Source organism: Sminthopsis crassicaudata, chromosome 4 (genome assembly GCF_048593235.1).
Source record: "Sminthopsis crassicaudata isolate SCR6 chromosome 4, ASM4859323v1, whole genome shotgun sequence".
NCBI lineage: Eukaryota > Metazoa > Chordata > Mammalia > Dasyuromorphia > Dasyuridae > Sminthopsis > Sminthopsis crassicaudata.
Window position 1 is genome coordinate 436150096 of NC_133620.1, and position 20580 is coordinate 436170675.

Consider the following 20580-nt stretch of genomic DNA (forward strand, 5'->3'; position numbering starts at 1 on the left):
CTCAGTTCTATTCTCTGGTGATCTTATGTTGTCCTCCTGGAATGTAAGCTCCTTGAAAGTAAGATCTGTGGCCTCAGACACTTAATACTTCCTGGCTGTGTGACCCTGGGCAAGTCACTTAAACCTAATTGCCTCAGCAAAAAAAAAAAAAAAAAAAAAAAAAAAGAAAAAGAAGAAAGTAAGATCTGTTTTATTTTTTTCTTTGGATCCCCAGTGCCTAGCACAGTGTAGGCATTTGACAGATGTTTGTTGATTGATCATATGTATTTTTCATATATTCAAGGAAATCACAGAGAATTGCAGAAGAAGGCTTTTAGCTTCCACTCATCTCATGGGAAAGGGCCTGTCTCTTAGGAAATTTTTGTTGTTATTGTTGGCTGGTTGTTTTAAAAAATACACATAATATTTGAACTAATTTTTTCTCATGCACAAAAAGAAGTGACTAGATCAGGGTAGCATTGAGCAACATGCTTTATGTTTGCACGCACCTCTGTGTCTCTGTAGACCAAAAACCACAGTCTCGTTTCCTCTTTATGGCTGTGAAGAAAGCTGTTTGCCACCATCTGCTTTTCAAATAACTTCACTCCACCAGGAAAAGGCTTCGCCTCTCCCTCTCCCCATGGGGCCTGTCCCAGTTGTGACAACTTATGTTCTCTTCTTCCTGAGTAAGTTTCACGATCCACATGTTTCTCTGTGTGTGGCCAGGTCTAGTAAGTAGAATGAGGCAAAGGATGGGAGGGAAGAGAACAAGCATTTATGAAGCACTTTACAAATTGGGAGGGTGGATAGGAAGATGCAGTGTTTTACAATGGTAGGGTTTGTTGTGGTAGGTAGAAGAATATTCCTCTTCTTCAGCATTATCATTAACTTTATACACAGTCTGTCTCCTAGATCGGAATGTAAATGGACTCCCTTCCCATCTCTACCTTTTAGCATCTCTGGGTACTTTCAAAGCTCCACTCCAGTAGTACCTCCTCTGTTCCTGTACCCACTAGTGCCTTCCTTACCATTAACTTTTTTTTTGCTTATGTATGTACATTGTATATGTTATCTTTTCTTATAGGACGTGAGTGCTTTGAGGGCAGGGATATTTCATATTTGTCTATGTCTCCAGTGGCTAGGTCAGCAGCTGTTTAGTTAATTCTTGTTGAATGATTATATTAGCATTTTGAAATAAACAAAAAAAAAACTATAAATACATTAGCTCATTTGTGTGTTAGGATAGGACTGGCCTAGAGGATGGAAAGATGTCTTGGTTATACCTTTCCTGTGCATCACTCCATTGCACTTCCTAGAACTTCTATTTTTGACCCCTCCTTCCTAGGATTAAGTCTTCTGGGACTACATGAGGACTTCTGGGGAGCTGATTGTTGAACTTATAGTGAAGTAGAAAGACAGACCTTAAAGGGGCTAACTAAGGTGAATGAAGGAGAGAGGAGAAAATGGGATTGGGAGAGAGATAATAAACATTTATATAGTACCAAGTACTGTGCTAAATGGTTTAAAAATATCATCTGATCCTCACAACAACACTGCAAGGTAGGTGCTTATTATATCCCCATTTTATAGTTGAGAAACTGAGGCAACAGGTTAAGTGACTTGCCCAGGGTCATATAGCTAGTAAATATCTGAGGCCAGATTTCAGTTCAGGTCTTTGAAGACCCAGCGTTCTATGTGTCATGGTACTTCCTAGTTGCCTCAACGTAAGATTTCTCATTATCTGTTTGGGTTAAACTGGTGGGTAATTGAAGATATAACTGGACTGGAAAACAGGATCATGAGGGAGCTTAGTGGGATGTTGCTGATTTGGATTTGAATTTAGGGTTGTCTGGACCATAGTCGAGAAAGAAAAAGAAGTTTTACTAGGAGTGAATTGAGACTAAGTGAAAACTGCTTTGAATAAAGTGGGAGTCTATTCTTGGTGGGTTGATGGGATATTTAGATTTTGGGAATGGAAGACTTTTCATCCAACTGGGGATGCTAAGTGCTAAGAGGCACGGCTAGGAGAGGATGGGCAGAGGGAGGTTGTCCTAATACTAGTAAGAGCTGAGCTGAGTACAGAGAATTAAAAGGTTCTATAGTTTATGTTCAGTAAATATTGATTGACTTAATTGAGTTGGACTTGTGAAAGTTCTGAGGGCCATGGTCAAGGTCAGAGTTGGATCCTGGGACCAAGAAGTTCATGGAGGTTACTGGGACGTCATCAAGCTTGGAAATTAGGGGCTAAATGATCAGCTCTGTGCTGAGACAGGATGGAGATCCTGGGAAAGCTAAAAGTCCCATGCCTTTATTTCTGTCCATTCTATTTAGTGTGTTTGAGGTTGACAGTTTCCAAATGGTTTTGCTTATTATAAAATAACAATAATTCCTATTTCTGCAGCCTTGCAGAATTACCAAGCACTTCCTTTACAAGCCCTATACAAGACCTGGATGATCTCGGAGTCAAGAAAGACCTAGTTCATAAATCTGCCCACCTCCAACACTTGCTAAATGTGCAATTCCGGGCAAGTCCCTTCATTTAAAAAAAATGTGTCTTTTTATTTTCAAAATATATGTATAGTTTTCAACATCCATCCTTGAAAAACTTTGTGTGCCAAATGTTTTCTCCCTCTCTTTCCCCTCACTCCTCCCCTAGATGGCAAGTAATCCAATATCGATTAAGCATGTGTAATTCTTCTATACATATTTCTACATTTATCATGCTGCACAAGAAAAATCAGGTTAAAAAGGAAAGAAAAGGAAAAGGAAAACAAAAAAGAAGCAAACAACCAAAAAAGGTGAAAATACTATGTTATGGTCCACATTCAGCCCCAGAGTCCTCCCTCTGGGTGCAGATGGCTCTCTTTATCACAAATCTATTGAAATTGACCTGAATCACCTCATTATTGAAAAGAACCACGTCCATCAGAATTGATCATCGCATAATCTTGTTGCTGAAGTCATTTTATTTTAGAACCTGTTTTGTTGTGGTGATTAAGCTATTTCAGTCATAACGGTCTCTATGATTCCATTTGGAGTTTTCTTGGCAGAGATTCTGAAATGGTTTGCCATGTCCTTTTCCATCACATTTTACAGATAAGAAAACTGAGGCAAATAGGGTTAAGTGACCTGTCTAGTGTAACACAGGTAATGTGTCTGAGTCTAAATTTGAACTTATCTAGACCCAACACTCTATCCATTCTACCACCTAGCTGCTGCAGAACCTTAGTGCTCCTCACTTATCACAAGGGATAATTGAGAAGATCAGATGAAATAATTATGTAAATGACACTGTAAACCTCAAAATAATTTATAAATGTCAATGATTATTATTGTTATTTCAAGTATTATTATCTTCACCTTGAGTGGCTAAAGTTACAGCATTAGGAAGTATTGGGGCCAGACTTCAAACTCAGTCCCTTGACTCCAACTGCAGTATACTTTTTGCTACACTGCACTGCCAATTTTTGTTATATGAGGAAACTAAATTGGAATTTAAATTGAGCTGCATTTTAGAGAAACTTAAGTTCCTTTTTTTTTTCTTATTTTCTTTTTTATTGTCAAAAGAAAAGGCCAGGGGGGAAAAAATCCTATAGTTAACAGAACAGGAAGGAGAATATGGAAGTGATTTTTTTTCTTAACCCATTTAAATTTATTTAAACAGATTGATGTATTTCTTCTAAATTCTGGTGATTATGGCTATCTCTGAAATGCATTGTGGATACCTGACTTCAATATTGATCCATGTTTCCACATGGGAACATGAAGAAGAGGAAAAAGACAGCCCATTGTTGTGAAAGATCCATGGATTTTGATTCCAAAGACCTAGACACCATTCCTATCCTTGCTAGTCACCATCTGCTAATGAATCTCTCAGGTTCTCCCCTTCCTAAAATACTAGAGGATCTCCAAGACCTCTGATCCTACATGTTCTAACTAAACTGTGCTCCTCTAGACTTTCTCCTCCTCATCTTTATCCTTTTTAAAACGAGCCACTCAAAATTATACACAATGCTGCAGTTATGGGTAGAGGACAGCAGGACTTTCCATTTCTTGGTAAAATGTTATCACCTTCAAGATGTTATTCACCCACAAAAGCACCAGATGCTTCTATTTTTTTTTTTTTTTGTCTTCTCTTAAATTCACAGATCAGACCTCAAGAAGTTAGGTGACTCACTAACCAAAAATGTAATGATAAAAATTATAGGAACTCCTATAGTACCTATTCCCCCAAGACTTCTCTCAGTACTTTTGTCAGACTAACAGTTGGTTAGAGACAAATGAGGGTGCCAGTCATGCCAGGTAGCAAGGGAGGACAGGTAAGAATGCCCTCATTCAACAAAGCCCTAAGGAAAATAAAATTTGCCTAAGATCACATGGGCTGTAAATTACAGAGCTGGGTTTTTGGAGGCAATGGGGTTTAAGTTTCTGAGGTCAAATTTGAACACAGGTCCACCTGAGTACAAAACCAGTACTTTATCCACTCTACCTTCTAGCTGCCCCTCATAATTGGGTTTTAAATGTGGGCTTCCTTGATTCCAAATCCAGTGTTTTTCCCTCCATACCATGCTGAAAAAAGCAACATGAAAAAATTGGAAAAACAGCACTGTAATCTGCCCAAATGCCACTTTGCAGAAATTCATTTTAAAATGGTTGGCTCCTTTGGCGAATACGTGTGTTTATTGACACGAACTTTGAAATAGTTACTTTTGCCATGAAAAAGCCTATGAAACTCATCTGGTTAGAGAAAAGAGATGGACCCATCAGGTTTGGCTGTTTGCAGTTTCTGACAACGGCCTCATCTGAGGCAGCTAGGTGAGCATGTTGGGAAGAGGGACAGATGTGCAGTCAGCAAGAACAGAGTTCAAATCGAACTTTAGATTCTTACTAGCTGAGTAATCCTGATTAAGTCATTTAACCTCTGTCTCATTTTCTTCAGATAACAATCATTCCTGTCTCCTAAGGTTTTTAATAAAATGAGATAATATTTATAAAGTGCTTCCTTAAAGTGTTAGCAGTTATTGTAAGCATTTGGCTTAGCTTCTTGCATGAATCCCATTTGTTACAAGGGGGTCTTAGAAACGACATATTGGATGGATTAAGAAGAAAAACCCATTCTCACTGCCAGTTTGGAAGGGTGTGTCTAATTAATATCCTTGAATTTATGTATCAAGATAAAATTTATTGGGGCTTGCCACATCCTTTAGATTTGTAGGGTCTAGTTCTGGGTTTAGAAAAAGAAGATAAGTTCTTCGTAGTATTTCCAGAAAATATTTTAGAACTGTTGCTTGAGTTCATCCTAATATAACTGAGAGTGCACAAACACAAATGCACACATGCACACACACACACACACACACACACACACACACACACACACACAACATTCCAGTGATCAGGCTGCTTTAAAACTATCTTTTTGATACATGCCCATCTCCTAAATATTAGTTATTTAAAAGTTTTTTTTTTCAAAAAATGACACTATTTTTGGCAAATCCATATCAAGAGATATATAGGTACACACATATGCATGATAGAGTGTGTGTGTGTATGTGTGTGTGTGTGTGTGTGTGTGTGTGTGTGTATAGATAAGTCTAGACTTGTGATATAATTGGTAGGGGGAACTATTTTGCTATAGAAATTCTCTCCATTGATATGTCTCAGCAACCCATCTTTAATCTATCATCTTAAGGGAATCACTGGAATTCTGGGCAGTGGTGACTTGGCCATCATTGCACAGGTAGTATGTGTCAGTGACAGGATTTGAACCGAAGACATAACTCCAAGTACTGCCTCTATGACACTATACTCTCTCATCATGATTTATAGCTATCAAAAATAAGCATTTTTAAACACCTAAGCTAAGTAGGCATGATATGTTCAGAAATATACATCTGTATAAATAGAAATTATAATCTTTTCCAATTACAAAGTTTTTCTCAGTCTTCACATATGAAATATATATGTATATGCACACATACATACATATATGTATATATAATATATTTTTATACACACATTCTCCACAGGGAATGCAAAGGCTATGTCCATTTTATAGGTGAGAAAGTTTTGACTGTAAGGGGTAAAGTGATTAGCACAGTGTCATCTAGGCTATAAGTAACAGAGCTGACAATCAAATTCATATCTTAAGTGGCCAGTTTAAGTCCAGGTGTCTTTCTATTAGACGTATATGCCCAAGTGTTAGCCCAGTAAAAAGGAGGCAAGATTTGGAATTGAAGGAGGAGGAAGAGAAGGAGGAAAAGGGGGAAGCGGAAGAGAACAGGAGGAAGAGGAAAGGAGGAGGAAGAAGAGGAGAAGGAAGACAACAAAGAGAAGAGGAGGAAGAGGAGGAGGGTAGGAAGAAAAGGGGGAGAAGGGGATAGAAAAGGAATAAGGAGGAGGGGGAAGAGAGGAGGAAGGAAAAAAAGAGAAGAGGAGAAGGAGAGGAAGAGGGCAAAGAGGAGGAGAGAAGGAGGAGAAGGAAGACAAAGAGGAGGAAAAGGAGGAGGGAAAGAGAAAAAGAGGAGGAAAACAGGAGGAAGAGGAGAGGAGAAGGAAAGGAGGAAAAAGAAGATGAAGAGGAGAAAGAAAGGGAGAAAGAAGAACTAACTTTTTTTTTTTTTTAATAGTGCTTTAAGTTTTACAGAGCACTTTACATGTATTTTCTCATTTGATCCTCATAACAATTCTAGGAGGTTGGTGCTATTATCATCCTCAATTGACAGATAAGAAAATTGAGGCTAAGAGGGCTAGTGTATAGCTAATAAGTATCTGAGGCTGAATTTGAATTCAGGTCTTCCTATTCCAGTGACTGAGCCATTGAGTTGCCTAAAGATTTTTAGCTATGTACTAGTTCTGTTCAGTCATTTCACGACCCCATTTTGGGGGTTTTCTTGGCAAAGATTTAGGGACAATAGGTATGTTGTGAATAGAGCTCTGGATATCAAGAAGATCTGAGTTTAAGTCCAGCCTCAGACAGTTTTTTCTTAACCTTGTTTGGCTAAGTTTCCTCATCTGTAAAATGAGCTGGAGAAGGGGGTAAGCCACTCTAAGAAAATCTTAAATGGGATCACAAAGAATCAGATATGATTGAAACAAAACACTAAGGTCCAAAGATATTGGTGTGATTTGCCATTTCTTTCTCCAATTCATTTTATAGATGAATAAACTGAGGCAAACAGGATAAGTGACTTGCTCAGAGTTACAAAGCTAGTAAATTGAGGCTAGATTTGAACTGAGGTCTGAATGTATCACTTAGCTACCTGTTGGCAGGTCTCAATCCTTCTTGACCCCCATTCCTGAACTGTGACATAAAAGCAGGCACTTTCCAGCCTTAACTCTCTGCTCCTGTGGCACAGTCCCTGCCTACAAAGGACATACTATCTGTTTGGGGAGGGGAGCCTTGAACACATGATACACATGAGTGAATAAGCAGTGTATAATAAAGCACTAATTGGGCAGTAGGAATGGTGAATGAAGCAGTATAAAAGAAAATGCTGACGGCACTCAGCTGAATCTATTCAAACAAAATCTCACCAAATGGATGAACTGTCTCCATGAAAAGGAGTGATTTTAAACAAAAATCCAAGAAAGGCTTGGCAGATGCTGCCAATCCCCCCCCCTTTTTTTTTTAAATTTCTAGAACATATCCCTCCTACGGGTTAATGATACCCTTGCATGAATCATGTTTACACATCACCCTCCTACTGGTAGAGAATCAATTTGGTCAAAGCAATTCAGCGATTTCTAAGGGATTCGTTCTGGCCCCAAATCTAAATAGGCAATGCCAAGGGGAGCTGGGGATGTAACCTACAGATCTGAATCCATGAATCACCTACCAGGGCTTAATAGAACACCTAACACATAGTAAGAGCTTAATAAATGCTTTTAAACCATCAGGGTTGGTGATGGATCCTTTTATTTTCAATCATGTGTTGTGGTCTGGCCTTTTTCTTACTCTAAGATTTTAAAATATTTTCATGCAATGTTTTATCTCAGTGTTTATTGAGAGGCAGTTATAGAGAGCATACTGTGTACAGTGTCCAGAATCCCTCAGTTCTAACTAATGTCAGATGCTTACCAGCTGTGTGATCCTGAACAAGTCACTTCTGAATCTCGGTTTCCTCATCTATTAACAACAAAAAAAAAGAGAGAGAGGAGTAACCTTGATGACCTCCAAAGACCCCTTCAGGTCTAATCTAGAATCCTTTGCTCTTCGTCTCTGATTTCTAGCTGTATTTTGTACCTCTTGGATTTCACTTTAAAGCATTTTACTGCCTGCAGTAGTAGTTACTTCTAAAAAAATTTAAGATTTCTCTTGAAAAACAAAAAACAAACAAACAAAAAAACCTCTGTGATGATGACTTTCAGAAACTGCCTTAGATGTAGATAGGAATTCTTTTGTTTATGAAAAAAATTTGCCAAAGGGCCATGCACTAGCAAAATAATTGGGTATACAGAGTCACTTTTTTTCCTGAAATATTGGTTGTATTTGGATATTTAATTAAATGGTTGTTTCTTTGTGCTTAAAAAAATTACACACATGTATGTGTAATATATACATATAGTGTGTGTATAAATCCTCACACATACATCCACATACTCACACACATTATGGAGCAGTCTGGTGGATAGAGCACCAGTCCTGGAGTTAAGAGGACCTGAATTCAAATCCAACCTCAGATACTTACTTCTTATGTGATCATTGGCAAGAAGGGAGGAGGAGGAAAGAAGAGGAGAAGAGAAGGAAGAGGAGGAAGAGAAAAGGAAAAAAGAAGAAAAAAAAGGAGAAAAAGAAGAAAAGGAGAAAGAAAAAGAGGAAGGAGAAAAAGAAGAAAAAAGAAAGAGGAAAGAAGAAAAGAAAGAGAAAGAAGAAAGAGAAATAAACTTTTGATAAGATGTGATTCCCCAGTCTTCACGGAGCCTACAGCCTCCTAGGGTAAAAACAAAAGTTTCTTAAGCTAAATGCTTTACAAATACCTCATCCTGGGAGGTAAGGACCCTTGTGAGCCTCACCTTAAAACTGAGTCAGCTGAAATCAAGTGACTTACCCAGGTCAACACAGATAATAAGTATCCGAGACGTGATTTGAACTGAGATCTTCCTGACTCCAGACCCAGGAGTCTATCCACTGTGCCACCTAGATAGCTACATCAGAGAAAGTCATTGCCAGCCATTGAAAAGAGAGTAAAACTCAGTCCAAACCAGAGCCTGAACCCATAACTAGTTACACCTATTAGGGGAATGTGACATATACACGAACAGCTAGAACACAAAATAACATAGATGTTATTGAAGTCATAGGGCAGAAAGGGAACCATTAGGGTAGGTTTCTTGGAAGGGGTTTTTAAATTGAAATTTAAATCATAGGTAGAAGTTCAACAAGCAAGAGACTTGACTGGGGAAAGCATTTTCAGTGTCATCTTTGAAGACAGGAACAGTATTCATTTTTATATTTACATCCTCAGGCCTAGAGTACTGCCTCACACATTCTTAATAAATGTTTGTTGTTGTTGTTGTTCATTTTGAGAGGGGAGCAGCCTGACATAGCTGGAATTCCTCTGATTTCCGATATGAATCCTATATCCTGACTATGTAATCCTGGGCCCTTAGCACTCCAGCCACTCCAATAGTTAGTCTTCACTGGTAGAGGGAGTCCATGAGGAACTTCACATCAATGAAATCATAAGTTGGGTCCTCTAAAAAAATTTTGGATGAATAAATGAATGAATGATCTAAGCAAAGTCCCGGAGGAAGAAAAGCACAAGATAAGAATTCTAGTTGGAGTGTAGTTCGGGGAAGAATGGGAAAGCACCAGACCATGGAGGGTCTTGAATGTCTGATCAAGGAATTTGAATTTTACTGCACAGCCACTGAAGAGTTTTGAGCAGAGACATGAAATGACCAAATTTATACATGAGGAACATCAGTCTAGTAACAGGAAAAGGAGATAGGAGGAAGAAGACCTACCTGGAAGGTACCTTTTACAGTAGGCAGAATAGATGATAATAAGGGTAATAGCTCTGGGAATAGAAAGAGGGGGAAAGATTTGGGGATCCTACAGAGTTAGAGTCAGTAAAATTGTAAAACATCACACATAAAGGGAAGAATCCAAGAGAGATCCAAATTTTCAGGTCTAGAAGACAGGGCAAAATGCTGGTACCCATATAGAAGTATTGAAGACAGGTAGAGGAGCAGGTTTAAGAAAAAGAATATACGTTCAATTTTGAACACCGAATTTGCGGTACTATTGAGGCACATCTAGGTGCACCTGCCCTTTGGCCATTGAATATTCTATTATGTAATATTGGGACAGGGGCCAAATTATGATTACCCTGGTTTAGGGAAGTTCCTGGTGAGGAAATTTCCTCTCTCACTGTAGGAGTACACTTTCCTTCCAACTTATAATCTAGGAGGGTTGCCTAAAACATTGACAAGTTAAATTACTTGTCTTGAGTTGCATAGCAAATATGTACAGTTTTATAGGTTTATCTTTCTTGGTAGATGGCAAGCTCTATCAGCAAGGATTAGATTTTTTTTTTTTTTAATTCTTGTGCTCCTCAGATCCTAGCACAGTATCTTGCTTAGGATTGGTACTTGTTAAATGTTTAACAAATCAAATTCTTTTGAATTGGGTTTGCCTCTCTTTCCTACCCTGCCCCCGCTCCACTTTAGCATCCTTTTTCTCTGCCTCTTGGAATTATTTTTCTTTTTTGAAAAAGCATTAATGTGGTCTTTATGATATTTTTCTTCTCTGTTCCTTTCATCCTCCCTTTTCTCTAAAACACTTTCTCTTTTTCATTTTCTGTCCTTATGGATTCAATAAACTTCACCAAATTCATACTTCATCAGGCTTGCTTTTATAACCTTTTTTTTTTAATTGTCTTAACTTCATCTCATCATCCCATGCCTTCTGCCAGACTCTCTTGATATCACTCCACCATCTTCTTGCCTCCCACTGTACCACTAAAGTCCAATTAGCTCATCAAACCATTCCACTAATGTTCAGCCTGAGAAGACATTGAGTGTTTGGGCTGCTACTGTAGTCAATAACCTGTGATCTCATTTACCAGAATTGTAACATAGGGAGCTACGTTGTGTCGTGCACAGGGAACTGTAGTATTAATCTATTTTTATTTCTCTTCCTTCTTCTAATGGGAAAGCTGAGCTCAGCACTGGCCAGAGAAGAGTAACAGTTCAGAAAGGACCACTGTACCGGGCTGAAGGTTATCCAGTCAGCATCGCATGTAATGTAACTGGCCACCAGGGACAGTCCGAACAGACTTTCCAATGGTCTATTTACAAACCGGATAAGACAGAAAGAGAGATACAAATAATCAGTACTAAAGACCCTGCCTTCACTTATGCCTTCTATAGTCTTCGAGTTCAGCGTGGTGACATCTACATAGAGAGGATCCAAGGAAACTCAGTCTTGCTACATATTTCAAAGCTTCAGACCCAGGATGTTGGCGAGTACGAGTGTCATACCCCCAACACTGATGGTAAATACTTTGGGAGCTATAGTGACAAGGTGAAACTCACAGGTAAAGTATACCCTATTTCTATGTTGCTCTTCCCAGTCTGGTCCCATCCTACCGTTCCAGCCTTTTTATAAATGGCTCCCCTTCTCAAATTCCCTAGTCTAGATAAGCTGCCCTTTTCCCTGCTCTTATTTATGCACGATTTCTATTTCTCATCTTTATTTCATTGTCCTGGCTATGCCCCTCATACCTGGAATTCATTCTCTCCTCACTTCTGCCTTTCAAAATCTGGTTTTCCTCAGTGCTATCTTCTACATGAAACCTTTCCTGATCCCTCCAAACTCCCAAACGTTCCCTTGGTTTACTTTTTATACACTCTGTGTATACTAATTGACACAATACTATCTCCCTGGTTAAAATATAAGCTATTTGAGGGGAGGGATCATTTCACTTTTATTTTTGTATCCCCGGTGTCAACACAAAGCTTGGTACAAAGAAGGAAATTAATTATTGGTTGATGACACGATGGTTACTTCAGTTATAAAATCCTATGATATGTGATTTGATAGTACATCATAATTTTGATTCTTTTTATAACTGAAATCTCTGATATAATGTATCAAATCAATATGAGATTAGTGAAGAAAGGGGTGACCAAAAAGTGGAGATCACAAGAGTGATGGATCACTAGTGGATTGGCAAGCAAAGTCAAGAGGATGAAAGGAGGGCACATGTGGGAAACTTAAGTGACATTTGCATAAAATGGGTATGCATGAATGAAATGCATTGTTGTAGGGAATACCCATATTGATGAAGCCACAGATTTATTGTCATTTTAGAGTACATATAGAGTATATATTTCATGTCCATGGTTTAGAGGCCAGAAATAAAGATGCATCTTCTCTCTAAATATGGTACATTCTCTTCATTTGTCATACCTGCCATGCAAGTGTACTTTTTTAAGTGTAGAAATTATTTAAGAATATAATGATCATCCCTCTTTTTTTCTCCCCTTAGGGACTTGACTTGAGATCAGGAATGCTATTAAAGATCCAAGCTTTAAGTGAATCCTCATTAGCTTGGAGGTTGTTACTGCTGATTATAGATTCCCTAATTGTCTTAGTTAGTCTATGGAAATCTTGGTCTTTGGGTTTGCCCTTTTGTCTCAACCCAAGTGAAGAATTAATATAAGCTTGCGTGATATTTTTTATCTTTTTTTGTGCCAAGATTCTATTCATGCGTTTTATGTTGGCTAAGGAACATAGGTCACAGATTCTAAGTCTAGAAAGAGATTTTAGAGAGTTTCTCATCCCAACTCTTTCATTTGACAAATGAAGAAATTGAACCCCTTTAAGGGCTATGCTTTGCCAAGTTGTACAATAAGCTAATGAGAGGGTTGGGCTTTGAATCCAGGCCTCCTGGCTCCTAATTCAGTATTCTTTCCCCTGCACCATCTAAGTGTTACCTGAGGCTGATTAGCTAACTTGTTTTGAGCAACATGTGAAGGAAGCCCGAGTTCTCTAATACACCAGTTGCTTTGATCTGTATCATGGCCTAGATCACTGGCTCAGCCCAATTTTTTTGCAAATATATGCTATTGGCAACAGTGGAGATGGGGAGAGAGAACATGGGAAGTTGAGTAAACAGCTATGATGATGGTGGGCAAGTATCATCATTACCTTCATATAATAATAATATTAACAATATCACCTTTTTGACAACACCACTTTGAGGTAATCCTTGCTATTCCTAAATGAGATATTTACCAATACATGCTGGTAAACTCAGAGTAAAACTAGTCCCACAGAAAGTGCACTTGATTTGGAGTAAGGGTATTTAGGGTCAAATCACGATTCTGCTACCTACAACATGTGCAGAAGTGTGCTGGTAAATGTTTAACAATTGCTTTTCCAGAAAAGCACACTGTACTTTTAAGCTTAATTGGCATTATTTACATTTTCTCCTTCACTGAGACGATCAACAAAACAATAAATTAAGCCTTAATGTGGAGCATTTGCTGATTTCTAAGCTATAAATGTTCACACTGAAAATTTAGCAATTGACTCTCATGAGCACATTCCTGAACCTGTATGACTTTGAGAAAAATCTGTTTTCTCATCCACAAAATAAGCTAGTTTGAATTGATGATCTTTAAAAACTAAATTATATGAGTCTCTGATACTAAGGATTTTAACTTCAAATGTGCAGAGAAAAAATTGAGGTGTTTAGAGCATAATTACATTTCCAGCCCCTAAATGTCAGAGCTGGAATTTGAACCCAGGGCCTTTTGAATCCAAATCTTGTGTCTTTTCATTCAGTCTGTTATATAATACGGCACGATGAATGTCATTATTTCTCTTGTGTTCAGTGATTCCAGATACCCTCTCCGTGACCATGAGTCCTCAGACCATCAACAGAGAGGAAGGAGAGTCATTAGCACTTACCTGTGAGGTCTCCAAGACCACAGCTCAACACACCCACCTCTCTGTCTCCTGGTACCGGCTCCAGGAAAGAGGAAACCAATCCACCAAGATCATTTCCCTGTCCAAAGATTTTATCTTGATCCCCGGATCCTCCTACACAGAGAGGTTTTCAGCCGGGGACGTGAGGCTAGACAAAATCGGGAATACAGCCTTCAGGTTGTCCATAGGGAGACTGCGGCCTGTGGATCAAGGCCAGCTATTCTGTGAAGCTTTTGAATGGATTCAGGACCCTGATGAGACATGGACGTCTATTACTTGGAAACAAACAGACAAAGCTACATTGATAGTCCAACCTGAAGGTAAGACTCTTCTTAGATTATTAATTATTCCCGTGCTTGTATATGTCTGGAGGTGTCTTTATTTTAATGGGAGGGAAAGGAAATCCATTTGGGGACTTTGTTTTGCCTTAGTTCCAAAACACATTTTCTAGAAAGTGTGAGTAAACTAGGATTCAACCATGTGGGAATCATAGGTATTAAGAATGCAGTGTTCCATTTTAATTTTAGCCACATGAGATCGTATATGGGATGTTGCCTGATACCACATCTGGCACATACCAGAGGCTTAATAACTACTTATTGATTGATTGATTATTGATCAAATAATGAATGACAATCCACATACCATTTGTAAAAAATGAGACCCCTTTCTTGAGAGTTATATCTCAATTAATGTATTTCCAAACAACTGAAATTTATCATATGAAGCTTCATTTTTGTTACCTGCCTCTGATCCCAGTCAAAAAACAAACAAACAAACAAAAAAACTATCTAGACATTCTGTCTAGAAAAAAAAAAAATCTTGGGCTTGATGAAAAAAGATTTTCTAAGAATACAAAGCAGATTTCTATGTTCTCTCTTACTTATTTCCTGTTCTGTTGCAGAATATAGAACAGTAGCTAGCAATTTAAAGGGCCCAGTGTGAGCAGCAAGAAAGATCTCTAATCAACTTTTTAAGACAAATTCAGTTTTAGAGGAAGATCTCAAAAAAAGCATTCACATGCTAGGACTCGAGGCCTTACATAGGGAGAGAACATTTGGCTGTTGAAAAGGGGAGAAAACAGGGAGAGTTCAAGTAGAAACTAAATCCTCTGGGGGAAATGTAATAGTTTCTTATTTTAGTTAATTATTTTTCCTAACAAGGTTTTAAATAAGCTTAATTGTTTTTAACTATTGGAGTACAGATTCTTTAGGCACCCTCTAAAGTTCATCACTCTTGGGAAAAGCCCTGGTCAGCCTACCTTAGTTATAGCTCTGGAAGAAAATAAGCTGTTACTGGTCTCAAGAGGTTAAAGATCTCTTGAGATAATAATAATAATAATGATGATGATGGTGATGATGATGATGATATAATGTTATGATCTTTCTGCTTCTGAAAGGAGGCAAGGAGAAATGAAGTGAATCTTGCATCTATATGTCTCACTTTTGTTTTCCCAGTTAAAGATTTTCAAGTTAACATTTCTGTGGAAAGTTCCTTTGCCATAGGGCAACCTCTGCGACTGATCTGCTCTGTGGTTTCAAAGAGTAGACAGACCCGAAGATTGCAGGTGATCTGGTACCTGAATACCACTGGCATTGGCAATATTGATGCTAGTGGTGTTCTGAGCTGGAAGAAAGACTATGAAGAAAGAGCCAACCTTGGACAGCTGCAGATGTCAAAGATAAGCCCCAATGCCTTCACTTTTACCATCTCTTCCATGGGTCCTCAGGATGAAGGTGTCTACAGGTGTGAGGTGGTGGAGGTGATGAGCACTCAGAAGGATTTTCCAGGGCTACCTCCAAGGAAGCAATCTGCAGACATCAGTGTATACCTCAGAAAGCCAAGAGGTAAGTCAGGATAGGGCATTCTTGGAAAACTCTTGGAAAATCCTGAATGAGGATCTAACTCTTTTAATATTTCCTAGTGAATCTAGGTATGCCTCCGTTTGCACAAAGGATACATCCTGAGAAACTGAGCATAAATCAGGTCTTATTTGAAATACACCAAGGAAAGTTCTTATTGGAAGGAGCATGTGGTAAATCCTCTTATAAAGTGACTATGTCAATATGTGATTTCATTGGTGTGCGAATTCCTTCCACTAATGCAGTTCAATCCATATATGGCTCAGTAGATGAGTCTTAGGAGGGTTGCCTGGAATTTGGAAAAGTAAATGACTTGCCAGTAGGTAAACAGCTAAATGTCAGAGGCCAAATTTGAACTAAAGTTTTCCTGAACTTCAAAATACTCATCCTCACTTTGCTTTTTATTTGTAATTATTTAGGCAAATGATTTTCGCCTCAATAGCTTCAAAGAAGGAGAAAGTGTAGACAGCTAGGTAATGCAGTGGATAAGAGCACTAAGCTTGGAATCAGAAAGACTCATTTTCCTGAGTTCCAATCCAGCAACAGATACTGTGTAATCCTAGCCAATTTACTTGATCCTGTTTGCCTCAGTTTCCTCATCTGTAAAATGAGCTAGAGAAAGAAATGGAAAACCACTCCAATATTTTGCCAAGAAAACCCCCCAAAACCCAAAAGACCACAGTGATAAAACAATTCCACAAAGAGAAGTGTGATTGATTGGGAATCAGGGTAACTCATGGTTTAGTTTCATTTCTGCAGCTAACTAGCTTTATGTGTTTGAATATGCTAACTATCCTATCTGAACCTCGGTTTCCTCAGCTATAAAATGAGGAATTTTGATGAGATGATCTCTCAGATTCCTTTCAGTTCTAGATTCCTAAGACCCTCTTCTGTTTTTATAAGTTCTGGTTTTTCGTACTTAAAGAAACATACACAAAGCATTTCAATCCTCCTGCCTAGAGAGTGGGCTCAAGGAAAGGTGGACAAGAAATAGGGGAGATAGAATTGCCATGTAGGGTGGGTAAATGGGAAGATCTCAGGATCACTTTCTCAAAGGTCATACATTCACTAAGTAGCAGAGTCAGAATTTGAACGGAGACCCTAGGAGTCCAGAACTCTGTACCACACTGCTTCCAGCATTTTGCTCTTCCTTTGGGAAAACAACGTACCACTAATTAAATGTTTGATGGAGTTAGCCTTTTCCAAATGCTTCTGGTTAGCTTCTTCCCTACCATCTTTCATGGGATGGGGGAGCAATAGTCATGTTCCTACATTCTGCCCTTGTAATGATAATTGACATTTATATAGTGTTTTCAAGTTTACAAGGCATTTTATATTAAATGCCTGCTCAAGAGGCAAAAGGAGGTATTAGATAAATAATTGGACTGAGAGTTAAGAATACTTGGGCTCGAGCCCAGTGTCTAAAATGTATAAGTGGTGATGTGGTTAGAGATCTGGACCTGGAGTTAGGAAGTTGTTGTTTTTGTTGTTGTTCAGTTGTCCCTGATTCTTTGTGATGTCATCACAGTCCACTTTCTTGGCAAAGTACTAGAATGATTTGCTATTTCCTTCTCTGAGGGAAACAGGGTAAAGTGATTTGCCCAGGATCACAAAGTTAATAAATGTCTGGGGCCACATTTGACCTCGAGTCTTCCTAGCCACTCTGCCACCTAGCTGTCCCTTTGGCACATAGTAGGTGCTTAATAAATGCTTGCCACCTTTCTTTCCCTCTGTGCAGCTGTGGACAAGTTATTTATCTCTAATAATATAAATTGAACAATACTGTGGCTGTAGATCTGCATTAGAAAAGAGTATTTTCCTATTCTGATATTTCAGCTCCACCCAAATGTGTTTATATATAAGCATAATAAAATCTCAAACTCTACTTCATGTTTTGTTTTATTTGTTTACAAACATTAGCCCAAGTTTAATCTTTAGAAAATAGAACTATATACACACACGTGGATCCTGTAGCTTGTTTGGGAAGATGATGATTAAGATCTTTGTGTAAGGGGAGGACTGAAACGACTCAGAAGGTCAACTTATCCTAACAAAAAAGAAGGAAGTTAATGTTACAGGGAGCTCTGTCTTCAGCTGTTCATTAATCCGACTGCTCCGAGTTCCTGAGAGGCACTGGGCTTGGAGTCAGCATATTAAAAAGTGAATGCCCACTCTCTTTCCCCTTGATTCTGGGGAAGCTCAGGCCCATCACTTCTTTCAGAGCCTCAGTTATTGGATTTGTAAAATGGGTATTGAAAACTGCACCTCACTGAGAGGTTGAGAGGATCAGATGAGAGAATGATTGTAAAGGGATCTGGCAGCATTCAGGCACTATGGAAATGTCAACACTCTCCAGGCTCAGAGGAGCACAAAGCGTGTTTGAACCATTGCCTTCTAAGTACTTGCTACAGTAAACAGAATTAAATGGATTATTTGCTTCTTTATTTCATGCGTTGAGTCATGTTTGGGATGAAGAAACTTGACTACTTTTCCCTTTGCCACAGAAAGATAGAAGAGAAAGGGCTGACTAACTAAAAGGCATTTGGAAGAGACGATTTCAATCTGGGATTATAAATGTTGCCACATCGTTTTGTAAAGAGGGAACCCGAATCAAAGAGGCATCATGGCTTTGGTTCTGGAGTCCTAGGATTCTGTGATCAAATCTTAGCCCTTAAATTTCTGCCGTGTCTTGTGTGAAGTCATTTGATTTTCTTGAACCTCATTTTCCTCATCTGTAAAATGATTATCCCTTCCAGTTCTTGACCCGTGATTCCATGACTCATTATTTCAGTTGAGCTCATAACAACACTATGATGTAGTTACTATAGGCAGTATTATACCCATTTTACAGTTGAAACCTAGAAAGGGGCTTTCCCATGATTTAGCTGGGTCCAATTTTTTTGTGACACCATTTAGGGCTTTTTTGGCAAAAGTAATGGATTAGTTTGCTACTTCCTTCACCAGCTTAAAAGAGGAAACTGAGGAAACTAAGGAAACACTTGAATGGTGTGCTCAGAGTCATACAGCTAGTAAGTGCCTGAGGACAGATTTGAACTCATGAAGTTGAGTTTTCCTGGCACCCTGTGCACTTTGGTACCACCTACATGCCCCATGGATTATACAGCTAATCAATGATTTAAAGTTGACCGTGGATGACCCCATAAAAGCACACACAGAATGGATTATAACAGTGGCATTTAAATTTGAGCCTTCCAACAACCCAACAATGAGTTTATTATCCCCACATTAAAGACTGAGAAACAGACGCTAGATGGTACCATTGTGCCTAGAGGGCCAAGTCTGTGTGCCCCTGTTTGCCTCAGTTTCCCCATTTATCAAATGATCTGGAGAAGGAAATAGCAAGCCACTTCAGTATCTTTTCCAAGAAAACTCCAAATGGGGGTCATGAAGATTCAGACATGACTGAAATAACTGAACAAAAACAAAATGATGAGGAAACTTTTGCTGCTGAGAGTAGTTTAGGTGGCTTAGGATCTCACAGCTACCAAGTGTGAGAGACTAAACTCAAACCCATTCTCAAAGGCCTATATTTTATCTCATGGGCCATGCTCCTTTTGCAAATAAAGGGGATAAAATATTTATCTCAACTGTGGGCGGAGGTTATCTCAATTTGTGTCTATTGAACAAACAATAGAGATGATGAGGAACATGATACATAGATTAGATTACTTAAAAATAAACCTTTGGGACAAATAATAACCCACATTTCAGAGCACTTCCAGAATGCTTCCTTTACAATAATCTTGGGTCCTAGCCCAAGTATTACCATACTCATAATACATAAAACTGAGGCTCAGAGGGATGAAATAATTTTCCCAGGACCATGAAACCAATAAGAGTTGGAGTCTATAATTGAGTTAAGAAGCACTTATTAAATATTTACTATTTGCCAGGAACAATCTAGTCTCAGGTAATACAGACATAAAAGTGAAGCAGTACTTGCTCTCAAGGATCTTATATTCTAAGGAAGAATACACAGAGGGTTAGAGTGACCACTGAAGAGTTTTAATCTGTTCTAGGGATTGTTGGAGTTGCTGCAGAGCAGTAATTGTGGACTTTTCATAGCAATGATAGTAATGAATTTATCACATAATATTGTAATTTCATTATTGAGGTCACAGAGTAAGAGATAGATTATATATGTATGTGAAGGTGAATGGGGATGGGGGCTCCTGGACAGAGGCAAATCAGATGGCAAGATCCCTCTGCTGAGTAGACCCCACTGTCCTGATGGATGGGTGGTTAGGATAAATGAAATCTAGATATGCTGACTCCAGATCCTGTGCTCTTCACACCATCCCATATGCTGCCTCTGCACATACCATACTATTTATAAAAACACCACTATCTATAAACAATCATAAATAAAAATCAACTGTCAATACGGGTGTATATTATGTGTAAACATATGGATAGAGACTCAGTCTCTGATTTCATTGTTACAGGTAAAAAAGAAAATTCTTCATTCCCAGATGCAAAAAAAGATGTTTCTTCTTCCAGTGCAGATGCCCCTCTTCCCTGTGTGACTTAATGAATTGACTAGAGTGCTAAGAGATTAAATGATTTGCCCAGAGTCATACAACTAGAATGTGTAAAAAGCAAGACTAGAAATGAGATCCCCCTAACTTCATAGCCAATTCTTTCTATTATGACATGTTGCTTCTTTCTCTCAGTATAATAAAGGCAGGTGAATGAATGAAGTATTTGTTCTGAAATCAAAAGAGGTGAATTCAGGTCCTGCCTTGGATGTCTACTTTCTGTATGGCAAGTCACTTA

General features: G+C 38.6%; 1 protein-coding gene across 1 annotated transcript in view; it reads left to right on the forward strand.

Moving 5' to 3' along the window:
* Positions 1-235: 235 nt before the first annotated feature.
* The window catches only part of CD101 (CD101 molecule), a 43704-nt gene continuing 23359 nt past the window's right edge, over positions 236-20580 (forward strand). Inside the window, 4 exon segments of the mRNA XM_074263188.1 lie at positions 236-665; positions 11142-11522; positions 13828-14241; positions 15379-15768. Coding sequence (XP_074119289.1) covers positions 620-665; positions 11142-11522; positions 13828-14241; positions 15379-15768 — 1231 coding nt within the window. The 5' untranslated portion in view covers positions 236-619.